General features: G+C 36.7%; 4 protein-coding genes and 1 long non-coding RNA gene across 5 annotated transcripts in view; 2 read left to right on the top strand and 3 right to left on the bottom strand.

Annotated features, from left to right (window-relative positions):
* Positions 1-2829: 2829 nt before the first annotated feature.
* On the bottom strand, positions 2830-5713 carry sdhaf2 (succinate dehydrogenase complex assembly factor 2). The gene is made up of 5 exons (XM_088004266.1): positions 5556-5713; positions 4533-4756; positions 4192-4301; positions 3241-3372; positions 2830-3076 (listed from the first exon to the last, which is right to left on the bottom strand). The coding sequence occupies exons 1-4, from the start codon at positions 5580-5582 to the stop codon at positions 3245-3247; spliced, it is 489 nt and encodes a 162-aa protein (XP_087860392.1). The 5' UTR covers positions 5583-5713; the 3' UTR covers positions 2830-3076; positions 3241-3244.
* A 189-nt stretch (positions 5714-5902) lies between these two features.
* On the top strand, positions 5903-13070 carry LOC106926100 (cleavage and polyadenylation specificity factor subunit 7). Its single transcript, XM_015000766.2, has 9 exons — positions 5903-6403; positions 7762-7959; positions 8956-9059; positions 9186-9331; positions 9417-9759; positions 9889-9992; positions 10853-10997; positions 11089-11327; positions 12756-13070. Exons 1-8 carry the CDS (start codon positions 6317-6319, stop codon positions 11321-11323), a joined length of 1362 nt encoding a protein of 453 aa, XP_014856252.2. The 5' UTR covers positions 5903-6316; the 3' UTR covers positions 11324-11327; positions 12756-13070.
* Positions 13071-13268: 198 nt separating this feature from the next.
* Positions 13269-14402, bottom strand: polr2l (RNA polymerase II, I and III subunit L). The gene is made up of 3 exons (XM_015000770.2): positions 14262-14402; positions 13658-13764; positions 13269-13482 (listed from the first exon to the last, which is right to left on the bottom strand). Exons 2-3 carry the CDS (start codon positions 13750-13752, stop codon positions 13374-13376), a joined length of 204 nt encoding a protein of 67 aa, XP_014856256.1. The 5' UTR covers positions 13753-13764; positions 14262-14402; the 3' UTR covers positions 13269-13373.
* A 270-nt stretch (positions 14403-14672) lies between these two features.
* Positions 14673-18242, bottom strand: LOC106926103 (uncharacterized). Its single transcript, XR_015762508.1, has 2 exons — positions 17630-18242; positions 14673-16943 (listed from the first exon to the last, which is right to left on the bottom strand). It is a non-coding gene; the product is annotated as an uncharacterized LOC106926103 (long non-coding RNA).
* A 471-nt stretch (positions 18243-18713) lies between these two features.
* The window catches only part of dagla (diacylglycerol lipase, alpha), a 40602-nt gene continuing 36946 nt past the window's right edge, over positions 18714-22369 (top strand). The window contains exon 1 of the mRNA XM_015000772.2: positions 18714-19668. The gene's annotated coding sequence lies outside the window, so the exon portion shown is untranslated. The remainder of the gene's footprint in view (positions 19669-22369) is intronic.

The following is a 22369-nucleotide window of genomic DNA, read 5'->3' on the forward strand; positions in this document are numbered from 1 at the left end:
CTGAAATTCCAGGTTGACTGCAGCGACGGGGATAAAACTGAGAGCTGTCACGACACCGGAAGCAGCGGCAGAGGATGACAGGAGCGCTGGGCTACAGATAGGCACAGTGGGTGTGCGTGGGAAACTTGAATAAACACTCTAAACAAGCCTCAGAGCAAGAAAGATGGGAATTGTGCCTCCCCTGCATGTGGGCTTGTAAGGTGGAATCCTTTTCCTCGTCTCTTTTTTCTTTTTCTTTTTTTTTCTTTTACAACCAATGTGGAGGATGTTCAACTATTGTCCTTTAATTTATTAAAAATAGGAATATGCATGGCCCACTTACAAAGTAGGCTTCTCTAAGGGCATTTATATTTTCTCTAGTTTCCTTTTTAATTGTTGTTGTTAAAATTATATTTAGATCTGTTTAATATTTTTTTATAAAATAAAAAAACAAGGCAGTCATGAGTACAAAGGTTTCAGACGTGTGACCATCTCATGTACAGTGGCTATAAAGTGTTAACACCTCAGTTATAAGACCAAGTTTCTGTGATTAAAAAAAAATGACACTTTAATAAATAATTTCAAAATGTTTTTGCACAAATAATGAATACTTTCCTATGGAACTCAACTATAAAAATGTATGTTACAAGGAAAATGTTCAAAAATACAAAAACTAATAACGTAGTTTGCATTGGTTTTTTATCTTATGAGAATCTGCATCTGCTATTTTCCATGGATGTATTGATTTTCTTACATTGCATTGTATGTTCGACCTTACTGTTAAATTTCACATTGCTGTTCTTTTTGTGTGTGTTTTCATGTGTGCATAAAATGACAAAAATAAATAAATTCATTCTAAACTTGGTGGCAAAAGTGTCCAAACTCTTAAACTTACACTTTGCTGAAGCATTTTTTGATCTTTTTTTAGCATTCTACTTCTTGACTTGAATATTTTCAAATCTACTTTGCAAAAGTTCTCCAAATCCAATACAATTTGTTCAATGCTCACATCAGTTTTTATTTATTTAGTTTTGCCCTCTGGATAGGTTACTCAAAACCTACATTTATCTGTCACAGAGTTGCTTTTTTGATGGGAAAGTAAGCTTGGACTCACTCTGATGCACTATAATGAAATCTCTTTTCATCTTCAGCTTTCTTGCAGACACATGAAGATCTTGGCTGACTGATATCTGGGGCAGTTCATAACTCATCCACCTGGACAAGTAAATCCTGAGTGGGATGCTGCCACCACTATGTTCAAGTGTGGTGTTGGTTCCATAAAGATTTGGGTTGTTTATGTGCAAAACACATTGCGGTTATAACTACAAAGTTCAAATTTGGTTTCATCAGACCGTAACGCTGAATCACAAGGTGTTAAAACAAAGTATTAAAATCAGTGAGCATTAAAGCAGAAGCCAAAGATGTTAATGATGTTTTGCAACCTATTTTGTATTTGTAAAATAGGACACTTTTATACACACATTAAGACTTTGGATGAGCAAGAGGAAATCCATCCTCCCACCTGTTTCCATTAGTTCTTTAAATTATTCATCCTTTTTTGGTTCTCAAACGTGACAAAACATGCTCTTTAAATATGCAATATGACTAAACAACAATTTGCACAATTTGTGTAGTTTTTGCAGGTGCACAAATTGTTGCTTCGAGATTTTAAGACGTTAGTTTCATATGAAGTACAAATAAAAACATGCGGTAAATCATGTTAACGGTCAAGTCTGAAAGTGTTGACAAACTTTTTTTCCTCGCAACATTAGTTGTGTTCACTCTTGCAGACGACCCCTGAGCAAATAGTTTGCAGCAGATGTAGAATAAAAGAACACATAGAGGGAAAAGAAAAATCATTCACTTCAGATCCTTAAAGTGGCTCAATTTGCTTCAGTATTATGTACTTAGGGTAAACCTACTGGTAAATTTCCAACACTGACTAAGATTAACTGAGAGACAGATGGCTGAAGAGCAAATAAAACACAGAGGGGAACCCTTCTGACATCATCTCAGGTCTATTTTAAGAGAGGCTGAGAGGGAAAAAAAACCCTGAAAAAAACGAAGGTCGTCCTACTCATTGTATGTTGTTTTGCAAAATGATTGAGCAATAAAATATAAATGAACCAATGACTGACACCGGCTTGTAACACCTTCACTTAGGATCATGCTCCATTATAATTCTGTGGACGTGCACAAGCCAGCTTGTCATCTGTTTTGAAATTCTGTGCACATCTTGTGGCCAGAGGGCATCTCCCTTCTGCAATCAGTACATGGTTCCAATGAGCCAACATGACACACAGTAGGACAAGAAACATTCTCTGTACTCCACACATACCAATCTGGTGGTGAAGCAGGAAAAACAGGGTAACAGAACAATGCCCTGTGTTGTAGGTTCTAATGAGTAAGAGGTTTAGCTTAACTTGTGGTGCCATTATACATTTTACAAAACAGACCATGAATTTAATAGGGTGACTTTATTTCATTATTTCTATAAAGGAACAGGATGTACTTGTAGATGAAAAAACAAGGTTCTTTGGATTATTCAAATGTAAAATTCCTATGTTTATTATGTAATAATATTTTTATCATGTTTTTTTTTTTTAAATAAGGTACTCAAATATTTATTTTTGGAGATCCATTCTCGCCCAAGATCAGTAGGTGCCTAAAAAATAATAATAAAAAAAAAAATCAAAGTAATCTGCTGCCATCTGGTGTCTGGAAATGGCAATGCAGGTGTTACAACCTTCATTATGCAACACGTCCAGTGAGCATTCTGTCAATCATGGCACCCTCCTGTCATGTGATCCACTCATGCAGTGAAGGAAGCATATCATGATTCACACAACATGAGCAGCAAAACGTTTATTAAATACCTCATAATACAACTAACTGGCAGAGTCAGATCATAATTATGTATATTTTGTATTTTTAATGGGTATCTCATACAAAAAGCAGGTTAAATATACACTTACAAAAAATCATACTTATAATACAGATATTCAGATCCGTTTCATTTTGCTGATGAGGAGAATCCTCCGTCTCATTAACAGATGTTCATCTCGTCTTCAATTGATCTTCTTCTACTGACGATCATCTACAAAGCAGATCAGAGTGTAGCACCCCATTTAATATGAAATTATATGATGAAAACTAATTGATAGTGACATAATGTATTCCCAGCATCATTTACTACACTTCAGTTTTTCTTTTTTTCTTTTTCTTAAGTTTAACTCTGTTTAAATAAGCAGATTCAAATACCTCACTAGGTTTCTTTTTCCAGGTACTCCAAGCTGGGTGCATCCAATCTCTGTTCGTGGTTTTTGTTTTTTGTGAATTCTTTCAACATTTCCATAACTTCCCCCTGGTACACTTCAGGTGTCGGCTGGGCTTCTGTAAGGACAAAAATAAAAATAAAAGATGATGACAGCAATAAAAAAATATGTAACACTGCGATAGCAAAGGAGTGCTTGGTTGCAATATTTACAAGGATGTTATATTTTAAGAGACACATATGCAAATTTTACAAGCACATAATATATTTGGCCTCTTGAATACAGTTTCTCTGTGATCTCTGTCCACACAGTGTATATATCTTAGAGCCTGGGATATTACAATACGCTAAGAGAGGTGGGAGCATTGTGACAAAGAAAAAGAAAGAAAAGATTTAGAAACAGCTGAGTTAATCAAAATCAACATCATCCTCGCTATATTAAGCGGCACTACTGCAATTACATGTTTTCATGAGCAGCACTTCTTTCACTCAGCTGTCTGTCTCCAGATCTTGTAAAATGTCCTACACTGCATACAATGAGACCAGCTTCCATCTCAGAATGAAGTTAAGAGTTTGACCGTACAGTACAGTGTACTTTTGTAATTTGCCCAATGGAGGTGTCGTCTGTCATGACATGTTTTACACTCTTCTTTGAAAAGTCTGTAGGAAATGTGCTCATGTAACTCAAATAATATCTGAAAACAGTGGATTGGTCAGAACTATTTCTGGTATGAATCTCACTCAGTTCCATAAATAAATTGACCTAAATTGGGATCAAAAATACAAGTGGTATAACAATAATGTAATTTATAATAAGCAAATAATAAGCAAATATTTATTGAATTAAATATAATATTTCAACATCTTTACGATTACAATTTCCATAGGCCATAAAGGGAAAAAAAATATTTTCAAGTAAAAACAAATAATTTTTTCACCTGTGGCCCAGTAGTAGATGTCCCAGTCGTTGCTCGGTTCATTAATCAATCTGTCATACTGCTGCAACTGGCTGTCTGTCATTGTGTTCAGGTACCGCTTTGCAAAAAGGCTGCAAGAGACAAAAGAACACATTTCTTCTCTTACAAATTTAAACAAATAGATACAATTAGACTCTAATTTCTTTACACTGTCAGTGTTAAATGGGAGCTACATAAAACCATAAACAATCAGAGCTATACCAATCTTTAAAGATTACAGCAAAAAAAAAACCTTAAAATAAAATAGGGCCAATCAAACAACACAACACAACAAACAAACAAACAAAAAAGTGTATAACAACCTGAGCAGTATACAGTTCTCCAACATCCCCCTCTTGCGACTCTCATAGAGAAGCCGTCGTCTCTTGATGTCAATGGGTTCATCTGTTTTCTCCTCCCAGGGTGGCAGAGGGATCTCTAGTAGGTCAGCTTTGTTGTCATCAGGAGCCTCTCCTTTGTAACCTCGAGATGATACTGTCCCTGTGAAGGCTGGTCTCCAAACTGCCTGGCACATTCCCGTTACCAACTGACATACAGCAAAAGCAATTTAGTTATGTCCATAACTTCAACATTTCATGAATACGATATGTTGCTGATTCAAAGGTTTCTGCTTAGGCTATTGCAAAGTGAATCATTCCATGCATTTTTTTTATTTATTTTTTTACCAATTACCATTATAGCATGATCAACATAGTTAGACCTGGTACAGTGCTGTAGTTAGGTTTGCACTGAACGATATGTGCCTCAATCTGAATGTTACACCATGTCATTAGAATGCAACTGAATAAGTGAGATTGACTTGACTTTAATTTGGTTTCTGGAAATGCATGTTAAATTTACTTATTTCTATTGTAAAGTGCATTGAGATTAAATTTATTTTTGATGCTATATAACTTAGACGTTACTGAAAAAAATAGCATTGAAATAAAACAACTCTAATTTGTTGGAATTTAAAAGGCTAAAGAAAAAAACGATTAAAAGACGATATCTGATTTCACGTTTAGGTTTGAATCGAGCCTGAATCAACATGCACAACAAAAACCATGCAGTAAAAAAGCAAACCAGACTTGTGTAATGTCAACAGCTGTCCTGTTGTTCAACAGTAATCTAACAGAAAACGTTCTATTACAACAGAAATATTAACAAGTTTTCACTGAACGATCTTTAGAAACGCAGACTCGTGTTTCAAAATATAACTTTTGTTAATTTGTATTTCTTTAACATTTGACTCAAATATTTTTGGATGACCTTAGCCAAGAGTCTATGGCATCAGGAGTGAGATTTCAACCAACACACGCGAAATAGTTATTACCCGGACAACTCACTCTTTTAGCAACAAGTGAAGATAACATTTTAGGATCCTTCCTTGAAAACCTTGATAAAAAGCCGCCCTTCGTCGCAGTATGAATGTTTCTGCCTGGTGTTTTGTAAAAAAAAAAAATTACACAAGCGAACGCGTTTACGTCACCACGTGTGCGCCTAACAAACCAGCCGACTAGATACAAAAAAATCTAATATATCCCGTTGTTGCTAGGAAACGAGGTAGACAAAATTTACTTTTGTTTCCAAAATTAAATCGATAAGATATATTGTTTATTTTGTGAATTAGTGGTGGTTTACAAAGTTCCAACGTAAGTAAACCTAGGGTGGATTTAAAAGTAGGAACCAAACTGTATATTTTGTTCCCTACCGGTAACTTTCCTTTATGGGCTTGTATTTTCATCGATTGAAAAAATAGCATTAGCCGAGCTAGCGAGCATGCAATAGCCTGAATATAAACGTGTGTGCATGTGCATGTGGAAGTTTAATGTATGATTCCTTAAACTGATTCATAATTTTCTTGATTTTTAGTGTCGAATTTTACCTACACTTCTGTATTCGCAAACCCTGCGTGTAACGTTACCAACCGTAAGCTAACAAAACGAGGCGTTAACGCCGTGTTTAATTCTTTAGTAAAACAGGGACACCTGTTGGATGAATGAATCGTTAATTTAACAGAGCGTCTCTGTGAAAACTAAGCTGGTCAAAAAAGAAAGCAGAAAAACAAGCGACAGTTCACAGAAGGTCGGCATCTGAGTCCGACAGAATGTCTGCTGCACGATCTGCAGCAGGACCGAGCAACTCCAAAAATGACCATGTAGATCTGTACAGTGACCTGTATCCAAGCGATGAGGTAAGTCCACTATAAGGCCCTTTTTTAAGGAAAAACTCGTGGCTGCCAGTGATTTATTAGCGTTGCAATGAGTGTTTCCCTGATTCAAATCAGTTAACTGAAAACAAACCACATTCAACAAATCTCTTGAACATCTTAGGCAACTGGAATAATCTGATCTGCGCAAACCAGTGTTTTTATATTTTCCATTCATGTCTAGAAGCGCGATTGTGATAGTTTTTCTTGGGGGAAAAATCATATATGGTTCTCTCATGATCACACTGTTATTGTGAATGTAAGTTTTCCAGGGCCAGAATCACAGCAGCCAGAGAATCTACAAGAGTTTAGAATAAACCAAAAATAAATATCCATCATGCTTGATTTGGGTCCAGTTGTGTTTCTAGGAAGGTCAGTTGAGGTTGCACTTTGACTCTAACTTAAGAGCGGGCTGCACAGTATGTCACAATTATTTCGCAATCACAATATCGGTCTGTTCTCAAATAAAACCACATTACAGTGTTTGCAATGCAGCGTTTGTTGGCTATTATTTTTCAAATACCAGAAATTTATGATTTTCATAGAAGTAGTATACTTTTGAAATGTCTTGCTTTGGCATGATAAGGTCTATTTTTATTCCAAATTAAGCCTTTTTATTGGAGTCTGACTGCAGTTGATGCTTGCATCTAAAGCCCAAATATCAGTGCTCAAGATGCTAAAAGTGACTTAATTTGACAGTGATTTAATTCACAGAAGTGACAAAGGAGCAAGCAAGTAGTAAGGAAAATGAATTTACCACCACTGATGTAGTCATTGCGTGTTTTCTCTAATACCATACATTCCTACTGTAAAAGAAAAAGAGGCTAAATGCATTATAAAGATGGCTGTATCATTACCTCGAGAGCAACAGAATATACAAAAGTACAAACTAAAACGAGTATTTGTGCTAATTACCATGTACCACTGAAATTGTCTTGATCTGAGAGCAATTAAAGAAAAAACAAAATGTATGTTTATCCATCCATGTTTATCTTGCTATCATCATCTGGCACATCTTAAACAAACATAGTCTTCTTATCAGATTTGTACAACTTTATAGTTTTTATTACTCTTGTCATATAAGTTCTTAATGCCCCTTCACCATAAAAAACACTGTGTGTTTATGGCTTGATGCTCTGTTTGATGTCTGAGCTGCAGAAATGGATGAGTTTACACTGTAACTTAATTGAATAGCAATCACATAATAGCTTCTTGAAGAATCTCTTGTTCTGTCATTCTTTTATGTGCTGACACAGCAGTCTCCTGTGTTCATATTCTATGATTTTTGAGATGTAGAAAACAAAAGGTTATGGAATTCACTTATTGCATTTTATCCCACACAGGATTTGGATAAAATTTCTGAAGCAAATGAACTTTTTGATGCTGTTCTAACGGGGACGGTTGATAAAGACAAGAAGGTTTCAAGTAAAACAGCTTCCACCAAAAAGGCTTCAGAAGATGGGGAAACGACTGAAGAGAAAAAACACACAAAGCAAAAGATGACCAGAAAACTATCTATATATGTTGGGAATTTTCCCTGGGTAAGTACCATTCTCTTTTTTATTAAAGTTGTGTCTGGTTATCTTGAAAAATAGTGGATGAATTCTCTCTTTGTTCTTTGTTTTACAATTAAACACACATATTTTATTTAAGGAAACAGGTAAATAGAGAAACTTCAAGTGAAAAACAATAATGAACTCACTAACTTCCTGTGAGCAAATGAAAGTCACCTGATTTTCCAGCAAATATGCTGATTTTCGGCGGTCCTTACCCAAAGACCGATGGCAATGTCAAATTTATTTAAATGGCACATTTAAGAACAAGTGCAAATGCTGAGCCGTGTTCCATGATTTATCAAACAATAATAAAACAATAAATTGGCAACAATTCAGCAGCTCAAGCTCTAATCAGATCTCAAGGAAAAAAGATGAGTTTTAACACCATTTAAGTGTTTTTTTTTTTTTGGTCTGAGCTCTGCTTACCTATTGACATAAGGTATTCCACAATCTCTGCAGTCACAGCACTTGCTCTGAATTCACCCAAAAACTTGTAAAACTTTAAAAACATAAAAAAATAATAATTATTATTAATTATTTAGCTATTAAAATAATTGTACCACATTTTGGGAATTGCTAGCCATTTGCTTTATGTAAACATTCCAATATTGTTTTTTCCTTTACCATAAATTGTTTCTTAAACTTTGTTTTTAACAACTATTTCAAATTTTGAATCCTCACTAGATACAAAGACTCTATATTTAATAAGATGCATGGCTCGGTAGGAAAGACAGGTTAAAATGCTTTGCTATAACAAACCAGTTTGTAATGCCTGGTTAATGACTTGACATGGGCATATGTTCAAATAAATACCTAAGAGTTTGTAAGAATAAATATTTACTGTGTAAAAATGTAAATGTACACAATTTTCACCTCTAGATTTACACTACTCTACTTTTATTTCCCAAACAAGTCTTAAAATAACTCTATCCCCTCTATCCTACTGTCATTCCCTCCCTCCAAACCTGCTTCTCCTCACAGTGGACATCAGACAAGGACCTCACAAGCTTGGCCCTGCGACTCGGTGTTAAAGACATAGCAGACATCAGATTTGCTGAAAATAAAGTTAATGGCCAGTCAAGAGGGTGAATATTAACAAAAAAAAAACAACATTTTAATAATTATGGAGAAAACATTACAAATGTAAGATTTTGTGAAGTTGCATGTTTCTAATTCAGCATTACTCACCTTATTGTTTTCCCGTGTTCCAGCTATGCAGAGGTGGTGGTAACCACAGAAGATTCATTAAAAATATTGCTGGAAAAAATGCCACTATGCCATATTAACGGAGAAAAGATAGATTGTCGCTTTGCCACTCAACAGAACCTCTCTGTGTTTGAAGACATTGCAAACCAACGTAAGATCTGCAGAAGCAAATCCAGATAATGCATACCTAATTTCAGCATGACTGTTGATTTTTTAACAGAACGTGTTTTTCACAGGCATACCCGTACGTGCTGGTTCGGGTTCTAAGGACTTGGATTTAGCGGAAAAAACTCCCACTGCACTATCGTCACAAGACTCCAGTGCTCTCCCTCCTCCTCCAACAGTTTTCCCATCACATCCGTTTGGAAACATGTTTCCTTCACCACCCAGTTTTCTCGGACAGCCGCCTCCTCTGTTTCCACACATGGCACCACCGGTCCCTCCCCTCATGCCACCTCATATGTTTCCTCCACATCCTGCGCAAATCCCCAGCCAGCCTTCTCCGGGTCTCCATCTAAATCCTCCTTTCTTCAACCTGACACAAGACGGGCACAGCAGCAACTCGTATAGAGAACAAAAGTGAGCGAGGGCGCGAGCGAGTCCTTTTCAAAGCTTAAAGTAACAAATAATAGTCTAAGGAATACCATAAATGTATAATTGGTTTAATTCAATGATATATGAGTCTTAAAAATGACCTTGTTTTTCCAGACAAACATCTCAAAGTGAAGATGGAGATTTTGAGGAAATGATGAACAGAAACAGAGCAATTGCCAGTAGCGCAATCACCAAGGCTATTTCAGGAGCTACAGCTGGTAAGAACAGATGGTCAAATTGAGAAGTAAAATGCAAAGAAATCTTAAAAGTATTGAAAGCCATTTTTGGACAAAAAAAACAACATTTCCAACTGTTAATGAAATGCACTCATTTTGATCAACCTTGGATGTCTTTTCAATTTAACAACCACCTCCAGTGTTTCCACTAAAATATTTCTTTAGTAGACATTTTTCTAGGTAAGCTTCAAAATTGCAATAAAGACGACTGAGGGATCACATTCTCAAAAGGTGTTTCTTTGTCTTGAGCAAACTCCATATGCGTGTCTCTCTTAATTTCAAAGCTAATCCAGAATTTAGGACTAGTCTTGATTGAATCCATTTAAATTTGATTTATTTTTTATAATGGAAATTCAAAACAAAATATGGTCTAAAGGGAGTTTAATAATACAAGTCAATTCAGTCCAGTCATACAGACAGATCCAGTCAATTTCATGCATTTCAACTTGATCCTAGTTCTAAGGAAACCCAGCCAATTCCATTGAGCTTTTAAGTTTGCAGCAATTTTTCATACAGAGCATGCACATAGTGACAGTGGAAAGGAAAACTCTCCTTAAACAGGCAGAACCTGACACAGCGTCAGCAGCCATCTGCTTTGACTGGAGTTTTGAAAAGATAAGGTATTTACTCATAAGAAGCACTTATCCAGGAAAAGTTTCTGTCAAAAAAGAAAAGAAAAAAAAGGTTATTTGCAGCAGTGGCTTCATTTTGGACAGTTTGTTCCTGGTACATGGAGCCTTTTTGTAACACTTTGGAAATGAAGAGATATGTTTGCAGCAGCACTGAATATGACATTTTAATAAACCTAATACTCTTAACCTTTCTTCTTTGTGTCACTGTAGGAAACCTGAATACAGCCATGGAAACACTATTAAGTGCTATTGCCATCATTAAGCAGTCTAGAGTGTGCAGAGATAAAAGCTGTCAAGCACTTGTCACCTCACTCAAAGACTGCTTAGTCTCAATCCAAGGAGACTATGGCTGCAAGTGTGTATTTATATTTCTATTAGCAGCTTTTTCCTAATAGCAGCCATTCTATCCTCTCAGTCCTTATCAACCAATTCACTTCACTTTTCAGACCAAGCCGTCATTCCAGAGAAAGAGAAAGGGACAGAGGACGTGAGAGAGACCATGAGCGTGACAGGGAGCGTGACAGAGAACGGTACAGAGAACGAGACCGAGGCGACGCTTACGACAGGGAAAGCACAGGAGGATCTCGCAGATACAGAGAACGTTCCTGGAGCGAAGAGAAGGACAGGGAGCGTTCACGAGAGCGAGAACGACACAGAGATCACAGAGACCGATACCGCTAAATTGGTAAGCTTTTCACAATTCAATAACTTTCTGGATTTATTGGTTTGATTACCTCTGTAGAGTGGATGGCTGCTTACCAACGTTTGGTGTAAATTGCAACCTTAGAAATATGTTTACTTTGGAAATTGGTGATGTTTAATACAAAATATTATGACTGCAGGGACTGTACAAGAATGAGATAAGCAAAATTAAAACTCAAAAGGAAAGGGACTATTGGTCTTTTTAACAGTGCTGAGTTGAAGTCTACCATTTTGATAATCTTAAGACCGCATCAGTGCTAACATAACTGGGAACCTGTATTTTTGGAAAGGCAACATGAATACTTCAAGGTTTATACTGGATTTAGTGAAAATATCTCCATTCAGTCAGTGTCCTTTTCAGGGAAATTATTCTGTATTTCTGTAAGATGATGTTCAACATTTATTACAAGATTATTTGGTGTGGTGTGGTGTGGTCTGCAATCCAGACCTTTCCCATCCAATAATCGCTTGAAACACCAAACCTCAAGACTGTTGATGAGCTAGAATTCTTTTTATAGTTTCACATGAGTAAATATTAATTTCCAAAGGTCAAGCAGCCTCACTTCTTAGCTGTTTAGAGAGAACTGTTGCTGCTAAAAAAAAAAAAAAAAGTGCTGAAATTTTAAAGTTTTGTGTTTAAGGGTTTTGGAGATTTACTGCTGCTATTAACATGTTTTGTGTTGGACTTCAAAATATCTCACATATTCTATTATGGATATTTCCTATATGCAATATATTTTGTGATTTATTGAATTGTTACTCCAGAAGCATGACTTTATTTAGAAAGACTGGCCTACTTGACTTTATTATAGCAAACAGCACTTTAAATTTCAGAGTTGCAGGTTTAACATGTAACATTGATTTCAGACACACTATTATGAGGTCCTTTAAATGATTCCACCATATCTTACTATTGTTGATGTGAGGAGAAGCCACATTGAAATGTGGCCGTACAGGTCATAACTGGAGGTAGTCTCTGTTGCTTCCACTTTCCCAGTGGTATATCCAACAGAGAGCATTCCAGTTTTTTCCAGACTAGGAGGTTTGAATTTCCAACTTCCAACTACAAATGGAATGCAGCATAAGAACCATTCCTCTTGTAACAATGAAATATTTTGGATGGAGTATGGATATGTTTATTTTTCATTTACCTGTATCAAAAATGGTTAGCCTTTGCAAGTGCTGTTGGAATTCTCCAAGAACATTTTTGTCAGCTCACAGTTGATAGAATTAAGGTCACCCAACTAGTTTTAGTACACATGGTCATTATCCAGATTTAGCACATGTGGAAGTTCACAGAATTTATGAAAGGACTTGACATCTTTGCATTTGTGTATTACTTTCAATCGTATTTGAAATTTAACTATGTCTTTGCAATGCTTCCCTATTCCCCACTCCCTCTCCTCTCTAGGGTGATTTTGACTGAAGCAGAAAAGGAGAGGCATTTTGTTTTTGCACCAAGCTGTATAAACATCACAAGGAATCTGAACTTCAAAGTGTGAAATGTAAATTTTTTCCTGTAATACATTCATTGTATAACTTTGTTTAACCAAAAGGCCTGTAAATTTTTTTTATGTATAATAGAAACATTTGCATGCAGTGAACACCTGTTAAGTTTGTTTTCTTCCCTTTTTGTATAAACTCTACAAATTGAAAAAAAAAAAAAAAAAAAAAACTAGAAACCTGTGTTTTGTGAATCTTATTAAAAGTACCCAAGGGATCACCATTTGTGTGTTTTTAATTTACTTGCTTGACATTAGACCACCATTTAGCCTTTAAAAAGCAGAAATATTTTTAAACACTTTGTAGATCATGTATACAAGTTTAACTAGTGGTTTAATGTTGCTTGATTAAAAACATTTATATTGACTCACCTCAAAATGTTAGTTTTGTTCTTGCTGCAGTGTGACAAGTCAAGATGATAGACTTTTTAAATTACTTTATTTAAAAAAGAAATACATAACTGAATAGCCATTAAATGATTCCACACCCAAAACCAGACCCTCCACAGTCCTTAAAGTTCTTGAAGTTATTTTTCAAGCGGCGCATAATTCAGCAATTTCTCAATAAGATCCACATGAGACAGCAGCATCCTTCGACAACAGTACCGCTTCAAGCCCAGGGCATCAAGTGCATCACTTAGAAAAAGAAGAGAAATAACATCAGTTATAATTACCAGTTATACCTGGTAAATATCAGTGGGTACAATATTACCATTTAAATATTTGTATTATTTCCCATGTTGCATCATATACCAGAAACGTGTCTCAAAATTGAAGATTTAGTGCAGGCAGTAATGAAAAGATGTCTCACCCCTCAGTGTATTCTGCTTGAAGTAAGCCAAGGTAAGCTTCCCATTTGTTGCCCACAATCTTCCCACAAGTGAAGCACCTGACTGGGATAATCATTGTTGTGATTACCTGAAAACAGATACAACATCCCGCTATTATACCAAAGTTTGCAATAATAATAATGATAAACATATGTTTATGTGTAATTTTCAATAAAAATCGTGCACGTTTATAATATTGTTTCGAAAACTACAATGAACAATGCAAAAATAATTGTAAAACTCCTGAAACGAGGTGATCCTTGCGACTCAAGTGCGTGTTGCTAACATGTTGTTTTGCTACCATAGCTTAATAACTACTGCTAGCCCACAAGCAATACCACAAAAACATACAAGTATAAATACAAAGATAGGAATCTCCTTAAAAGTTCTGAAAATATGTTCTAATGTTATGTAAGATATAACTTGGACAAGTAAAATCAATGCTTTAAGCTAATGTTAGCCTACCACGAGTAGTTGTGCGAAATGTATTGACTTCCGCCAATAGCTTGTGCAGAAAACAAATTTTATGCACAATCTATTGTGCATAAAGACACATACACAGTCTTGTTCCACTTTATCACTCACCGTAACCAAATATGGCAGAGAATCAACCAGAAAATCACAACAAAAGGTCGATTTTTCTAGGAGAAATGGAGTCCAGCACGTTAGCTACTCCGTTTGCCCCTGACTTTGTAACAACTTCCGGTTCAGATTCTTCTAAGATAAAAGCCCAAATATTCGTCAGTAAAAACACGACATAGTCGGGCGAGTTTCCGGAAGGATGACCGAAGAATACGTTGCTAGATTATATGCTATATTTTATATATAATGGCATGGCATTATATAGTCACACATGTTTAGCTCAAAAATAGTTTGCATTCTTTTTTTATTCATTCCTGATTAGAGAATTTTTGCCCTCATTGGATTTGCTGTTGGGCATAATGTTGACATGAAGAAGGCCTTGACAAAACATAAGGAAAAAAAGAACAAAAGTAATCACTTTTCCTGGTTCACCGCCTTTAATAATGTAGATTTTCAAATTATTTTCTTTACAATTAAATGGTTGAGAGCAGAGGGGAGGGTGCATAAGGAAGTTATGTTAAAGTATATAAAAATATATATATATCATATCCATCAGTATCATCATTACGGTCACCATGATAAATATCATCACTATCATAGCCATCAGTAACACCATACATTATTACATCATCTATGTATTTTAATCTGCTACAGCACATATGCTAAATGAGGACTCCTACTTGAATTATTGCATTTATACGCTTTTGAAATTATGAAAACAGGAATTTTCTTCTTCTACTACTTTTTTTTAAATACACTGTATAGTACAATGTAAGGTGACATTTTTGTACTGGCATACTATTTTTTTTAATCATAATAGGGAAGTTGTGAATGTTTATGAATAACTTTTTCTCTAAACTGTGTTTAATTTATTTAAATTAAAGACCACCAGTGTGTGTATGTGTATGAGAAATATCTTTCTACTTTATAGTCAGTCAACTTGAGTTTTGCAGTGCAAGCAGAAATTACTGTGAACAGCTGTACAGATGAAACAACAACAACCGTGTGTGTTTTTTCTCTTCCTGTGAGTGAATTACAAGAGCAAATATACACATAACTTTTATGCTCATGTAAATGTAAGATGCTTTTATGTATGTGCGTTCAACAACACAAGATGAGCAGAGGAAAGACATAAACAACTGATGTTTTGACAGCAGTCTTTCAGTCTAACATAACCCACATATACTACAGTGTCAAATGTTAGATGTAAACAAATTCAAATGTCAAAAATGTTTTTGCTTGAAAATATGTGAAAGATTATAAGTTTGTGATATTATTTGACAAGAAAAAAATATATCTATATCTTCTTTATTCTACACCCAAAAAAAATTTGATTCCATTTTCAGTCCTTTGCCGTCTTTATCATTACCCATGTCATGATTGTATGTTCTGATTGTAAAAAAAATAAAAGAAAAGTAAAAGAAAAATAGTTAAGTGATTTTAGATCTCTGAACATTAACACAGACTGTATTTTTGCTGAACTTAGTGAAGACTCCTCAGCCCAGGAAAGGCATCTGTAATAACAAAGAATCAATCAAATTCTGGGTTAAAAAAAAACTAACGTCTTTACCTCAACATGAAATTGTTTTTGTTTTTTTTACCTCTGTTGGCACATACTTTACATATTAGATGCACTTTGCTTGTTTCCAGCCCAAAACTGATCAAAATCTATACTGTCAGCTTCTGTTTCCAAGCCCACATGGTCACATCAAAGGTAAACTTTCACTAGAGCAGACTTTCACAGACTCAAATTAATCTCAATCTTTATGATTCACTATCTACCTTGTATTTAGTTTATTTGGCCAAACCTTTCAGAACATTCTCCTTTCACCAACTCATTTACTTTGAAATCATAGAACTCAGACATTCCAGGGACATTATTGATAGAGAAATTTTTTTTTTTTTCCCCCATGACTTTTAAGCAAAATAAATTGCAAGAATGCATAAATATCGAAAAGCTATCAATATTTATACAAACTGGAAAAAGTATTAGATTAAACCACATTTAAAGAGTTGTGGCGGCTATGTAATGCAGTGTAGTTTTTTTTTTTCTTTTTAAAAAATTTTCTAATTACATTTTATATGCAGTATTGTAGCAACTTCATGCATATAATAAGTATAGTTATGCTCCATATAAAGCCTTGATCAAACGTTACATAGGCTGATGCACTACACATGAAAGCAGGCCAAAAAAAAAAAAAAAACCCTAAATAAGACAAAGATAAAATAAGAAAATACACACAGACTGCTGTGTCTCCCCATCGCTCATCAAACCAGAAAAGTCAGTGAACCAGTCAACAATATTCTTATCTTAATTTGGTTTTAATTTCTCCTTGCCAGCAGCAGAACTCCCAGCAAAATGGCTCCTGCGGCGATAATGGCACCGCCAATAAGAAAAGGCTTGAGATGTTCCACAGAGTCTGAACCAGAGGCCTTGTCACCCGCTGCTGACTCAGCTTCTGCTGCTCCATCTTGAACGGAGGAGAAGTGGGGATTCTCGGGCTCAGGGGCCGCAGGGGCATGATCAGCCTTGCGTGGTGCTGCTGGCTCCTTCTTGTCCGCTTTGGATGCTGCCTTGGGTGCTGGAGCCCCTGCCTTGGCTTTGGCGTCCATGGATTCAGGGACACAGGTGTGGTGTGGTCCGGTCAGTAAGAGTCTTTACAAGGTCAGCTTTGAGCTGCTTCACTGGCAAAAAACAGCAAACAGACAGATTATCCTTTCCAATTAGCCCCCGTCATCATGTTATGTGCTCTGATGCGAGTGGTTAGAATGAAATATGTATGAGGCCCTGATAGCCATGTGTGAGCCTGGAATGTGACCTTGGGAAAAATGGCATTGATGGGACTGCTTCAATGCCCATAGCAACATAAAAATGTTTATATTGGCCACAGCTGCTGTAACATAACTACCCTCTAAAACGGCGATCGCATTCAGAGCTCCTACATGTCTTAAGATTTTTTTCTTTGGTTAAATTCAGCAGTCATGTAATTTAGTAATGAAGGCAGGAGTGACAGTGCTAAGAGATGTACACCTAAATGAATCCTTGTTCTGTTGACCCTGACATGAGCAAGATGAAAAGCATTTAATATATTTCACTGCCTTGCCCTCGGTCTGACTGTAAAACCTAATGAGTCATATGTGCTATAAATGGATACCAAGATGGAGGAGAGCATCCACCGATGGAGAGAGAAATGAATGAAAAGCAAATCAGAGGAAATGGGGAGAAATAAATCAGGTCGAGAGAGATTGCATCACAACAGTTTGAGTTTCACAAAATGCAGGCTAGAAGCATCCTAACAAAAAAAAAAAAAAATGGCTCCTGTTCTGAATACTGCTGTGATACGCTCCAAGAGGAAAATGGATGCACTTACCTTTCAAACAGTTAGGTTGAGATTATAAGAATAAATGGATGGATGAAGAGGCAGAGCTCTGGAAGTTAAGATGTCCTTAATATAGGAAAACGAGCGACACCAGAGAGATGGAGGACACTGAAAGCAAGAGGGAGGGCAATGGGAGGAGAGCTGGATAGACTGGGATGTACCATCTGGTTGCTCAAAACAGGGGAGAGGGACTGACATGGTTAATTTTTCAAAAAATTTTATGGCAATGAGTATTATTTCTACCTATGAAATTAGGTGGATCTCACATATTAAGCACATTTCACATATGAAAAATTAAAACAAGAATCTGCAGGGTACGGCAGACAGACAGACAGACAGACAGACAGACAGACAGACAGACAGACAGACAGACAGATAGATAGATAGATAGATAGATAGATAGATAGATAGATAGATAGATAGATAGATAGATAGACAGACAGACAGACAGACAGACAGACAGACAGACAGACAGACAGACAGACAGACAGACAGACAGACAGACAGACAGACAGTGTTGGAAAAAAGAATAGATAAGTGATGTTGAACAAATTCCCATCACATTTCTGCTTTCTTCTTTTATATCTGTAATAACTCAGTTGAATGTGTGTGTTGTTGCCTTTGACGTTGCTGCTGTCTTCCTACTGAGATACTAAGAATCCTTCTATTCTGTATTATTTTCTAATTACGCACTTTGGTGGGTATAATGTTAAAATCTGTTGTCCTGACTAGTCAGATGTGACAGTCTCTAGATGGAACACATCGGGCTCGCTGTGAATCAGCACCAACGAAATGTTTACTTTAGTCTTTAGTAATTTACTGTAGCCTAATTCCCAAACACAAAGTATATTGCATGATTTCACATGCGTTTGTTTCTAAAAACGTTGTTTTTACGTAAAAACGTTTCTACGTTGATTTTACGCAAAAAGAAAAATCAGTTTTATAAATTGATTTTCACATCACAGTTGGTATCCTTCCTGCATCGCTATGTCGTCACTGTGGAAACGACAAACGCCGAAAAACACCGCCATAGGTCATGAGCATGCGCAGAACCTTAAAAGGACGGGTTTGTTCCAGAAGTCTGTCTTTTTTTTTTTTTTAAGCAATTTACTGTCATATTTTTAATCATATCCTTCAGGAAAGACAGCTTGCTTTCTGACAAAAGAACAGAAAAACAACACACGTTGTCGGATCTTCCATAGGGTTTTCTGGATGACATCACAGAGGGGAGCGGCAATCCCTCAACACACACTACTCTATTTGAACCAGTTCCCTGGTATCCACAAACCACTGGTGTCGCCATTTCTCCGCAAGATTCCCAAACTGTCCACAGCGAACGGTTCATAAAGCTAAACGTAAACTAGCCATTCACGGCGTTTACGCAGCTCTCCGCAGACGGGGAGTAGCAAGTTAGTACGTATATTTCAGTGGGGAATATCTCAGGGGATGGGCTTGATTGTCGGAATAAGGCTGCCTCCGTTTTAGTCCGTGACAGGATTCGGGAGTTGTCCGGCTGATGGCACACTCAAGCCACTAAACTACACCACAAAACCCCGGAGAAGAGCTCGTCCTGGTCGTGAAAAAAACGCAAGGGATTTTCTATCTTCCATCAAGCAGGAATCATCATGCCGAGCGTTGACGAAAGGGAATGGGAAATGATCCACGCTGCTCCGTGAAGAGCCGCAGCCGTGTTGCAAATCAGGCGGAGGACCGAGCTGTCAGTTCCGAACGCCGTCGACGCGGTTGTGTAATTAATTTGGCTGCTGGATGGTATGTGTCGGGTCTACCTGGCACCCGGTAGATAACCGAGGAGGCTCCACGGCTTTGATGTGTTGGGGGTCCATTCATGTGTCGGTGGTTGCAATGACGTCTGCATGGTTATTTTATATCAAACGGTGAGACATTTCAAAATTCACCCTGCCTGACCGGTGATCCGGTGTGCGAACGAGCTGGACTGTCGGAAGGGAAGGATATGGGAAAGAGAGCGGAACCGATGCAGTGGGTCTCGGCTAGGCATCGTCAAAACACAGGTGAGCGGCAGTAACACGATGACGATACTGAGCATTGTTGCGCTGCCTCTAGCTATATACACACACGCACACACACAAGGCAGCACAGCAAGTAGTGTGACCCAGCTTTCAAACCGAGTTTCATGGCTGGTTGGAACACATTTCTGTGCTCTTCTCCATGCCCTGCTGAATAGACTACAATGGACACTGATTCCCAAAGATCGACTTGTTGGATTTACACATAAAAATGCTGCTGCACCCCAGAGCTGCAGTTAACCATGACTTAAGCGCATTCTTTAATTGTTTAAGTTGTAAAAGATACTGAAACATCAGCAGACCCCCCCCCACCCACCCCCCGCCGCTTATTTACAGCAAAACTTTAGCCTAGCTTAAAGTTTGTTCAGAACTGGTCAAGCAAGGGATGTTATTCCAACCTGGATCTGTAAAAAGATCCCATCTTTTTGCAACTTGTGTAGAGGATGTGTGGTCATTTCCCTGACAGATTGTTCATGTATGTCTCTCATGCAGTGTTGGAGCATAGATGATTGTAGATCAATTGATTTTAGAGATGCACCAATCAATCAGCTAATTTTCCTTGGATCAGTTCCCTTTGATGATTGGGAGGTTTCATTTTCTAAAATTGTAAGTCCCCCCCTCCCCCTTCTCATCAGATTACAAAAGTGACACAACATACACATACAGTTTCATAAAAACAAGATACAAGGCTCATTTACTTTGATGTATAAATGAAAAAAAAATATTGTAAATTCTTTTTTTTTTTTCTCTTGAAATGAAATTACTACGTCCCACAATAAAACCCGTAGCAGATAGCTTTGAAGTGTTAGTTCTTACAATAAAAAACCTGTAATTAGCAGGTCAGACCTCAAAATTAACCCAGTTAACTCTCTTTATCAGTCTACTAGTTGAATTTACTGGTATGTTAAAATTGACAGTTGCTTTACACAGAGAGCTTATGTTATATTTTTGGTTGTGGAAGCATGCAGTGATATAGGACTGAATACATACAGTCCGCACAATTTATATTGTATCAGTGTAAGGGAAGAAGGCATATATTCTTGCTTTGTCAGTTTCTGACAAGGGGATATTTCAGATGCCACTTCCTCTTGTGCTGCAAACCAGCTCCCACTTCTCACTAGTGGCTCATTAAAAGTGACGAACTGTGGCTTTCACAGTTAAGCAATCTCCATCCAAATGGCGCGATTCCTGAGGAACGCTTCACCAATACCACCAGTGAGGCAGGCAGATCACAGTTGAAACTGATGACTTTATAAGCTCCAACTAAAGCAATCTTGCTAACATTATTTACAGTTACAAACCTGAAAATGGCTTATGAATCAGGATTAATGCAGTGTATTTTAACAATTTTTTTTTAATGGCGTCACTTTGTTGAAAAGGGAAAAGTTTAAAATCAAGTAACACCTGAATGTCCTTTTTGCGGAACAATAAAAGCTGTTTCTATTCTACTGAATTGTATTGTATTCTATTTTAACTGACAATGAATTGGATTTGATTGGATTCCTCCATTATAGCGCCAGCTCAGTCTCGGGCAAAAAAACAAAAAAAAAAACATCTCTAGCTCAGCTAGAATATCTTCAATCGGTAAGCGAAACATCGACTGATCATTATGGGTGATGACAACATTTTGTAGAATTCCTTGCAATTATTATAAAAGTCAAAATAAAAAGCATTTTAAAATCGTCACTTGATTTGGGCTATATGCCTTTGTCTGAATATAATCAGAGCCTCAAACAAGCACTTCTCCAAAAATCCACTCAGCTACAGTAAAAAGGTTACTTCACTCCAAAAGTATACGATATTTGCATACTTTTAACTGTAAAAGTAATGATTCAAATTATTTTCAGCTTTTGGGTTATTAAACAGCAAAATCTGGTTCACTGTTAATATAATTGAAAGACTATAAAAAAAAAACAACAACTATTGTTTAATCAGAATCACTGTTATTTGATGTGATCCTGGTGGTAATTACACAGAAAGAAACATAGGTCGGTCACTTCACACAGTTATGTTATATAAGGAAGTCATTTGCTATTGTCAAAAATTGTTACATAAAATATTACTTAATTTCTGTGTATACTTGGGGCTTTTTCTCTGAATACCTTGAAAACCCTGACGGCCTGCCACTGCTCATTAATTTAATCTGATTTAACAGGACCAAGCTCGGGTTTTTGTCTTCTCGGCTAATTAAAGACTGATCCTGCTCTGAAGACGAGGTAGCAGGCAGTAGATCAGCCATTCAAGTGGTTCTTTTTCAGTGTTTGCTGCTTAAACAAATGCAAAGAAATCATGGCTCATTTGTTCTTCTCGGGAGCCCCCTTAACTCTGAGCAGGTGTATAGTCGAGTGTGTGAAGTCGTGTTTCATCCATAGATCAGAGATTAATAATTTTTTTTTTAGATCAACAAGTAGGTCAGTAAGCACAGGTGTAATGCAACTAAATATATTACCGTTGCATAACAACTGATTAGTGAAGCTGTAACTCACCAGGCTGCAGTCAGCGCTTTAAACAGAAGCCATTTGAAATTTCTGTTGAGTTGTAAACTAAAATACAAGAATTAATACATTTTACCTTCAGTCATCACTATTGCTTTTCAGGTTTTCTTGAAGGTTTTTGCATTTTTGTCCTTTCTTACCTTACATGACTTTGATGGGGAATATCTTAGACCATGTAGACAATATTGGAA

The sequence above is a fragment of the Poecilia mexicana genome, unplaced genomic scaffold (assembly GCF_051168715.1).
Source record: "Poecilia mexicana isolate PSO_F unplaced genomic scaffold, ASM5116871v1 scaffold_3, whole genome shotgun sequence".
In the NCBI taxonomy this organism is placed as follows: domain Eukaryota; kingdom Metazoa; phylum Chordata; class Actinopteri; order Cyprinodontiformes; family Poeciliidae; genus Poecilia; species Poecilia mexicana.

Bases quoted from the DNA above. Each gene is read 5' to 3' on its own strand.
- sdhaf2 (XM_088004266.1), bottom strand. From the start codon at position 5,582: ATGTTATCTTCACTTGTTGCTAAAAGA. The intron at 4,757-5,555 runs GTGAGTTGTCCG...GCTGTATGTCAG, and splicing joins CTTCACTTGTTGCTAAAAGA to TTGGTAACGGGAATGTGCCA. The intron at 4,302-4,532 runs GTTGTTATACAC...TGTCTCTTGCAG, and splicing joins GAGAACTGTATACTGCTCAG to CCTTTTTGCAAAGCGGTACC.
- LOC106926100 (XM_015000766.2), top strand. From the start codon at position 6,317: ATGTCTGCTGCACGATCTGCAGCAGGACCGAGCAACTCCAAAAATGAC. The intron at 9,060-9,185 runs GTGAATATTAAC...CCCGTGTTCCAG, and splicing joins GTTAATGGCCAGTCAAGAGG to CTATGCAGAGGTGGTGGTAA. The intron at 9,760-9,888 runs GTGAGCGAGGGC...TTGTTTTTCCAG, and splicing joins AACTCGTATAGAGAACAAAA to ACAAACATCTCAAAGTGAAG.
- polr2l (XM_015000770.2), bottom strand. From the start codon at position 13,752: ATGATTATCCCAGTCAGGTGCTTCACTTGTGGGAAGATTGTGGGCAAC. The intron at 13,483-13,657 runs GTGAGACATCTT...TCTTTTTCTAAG, and splicing joins CAAGCAGAATACACTGAGGG to TGATGCACTTGATGCCCTGG.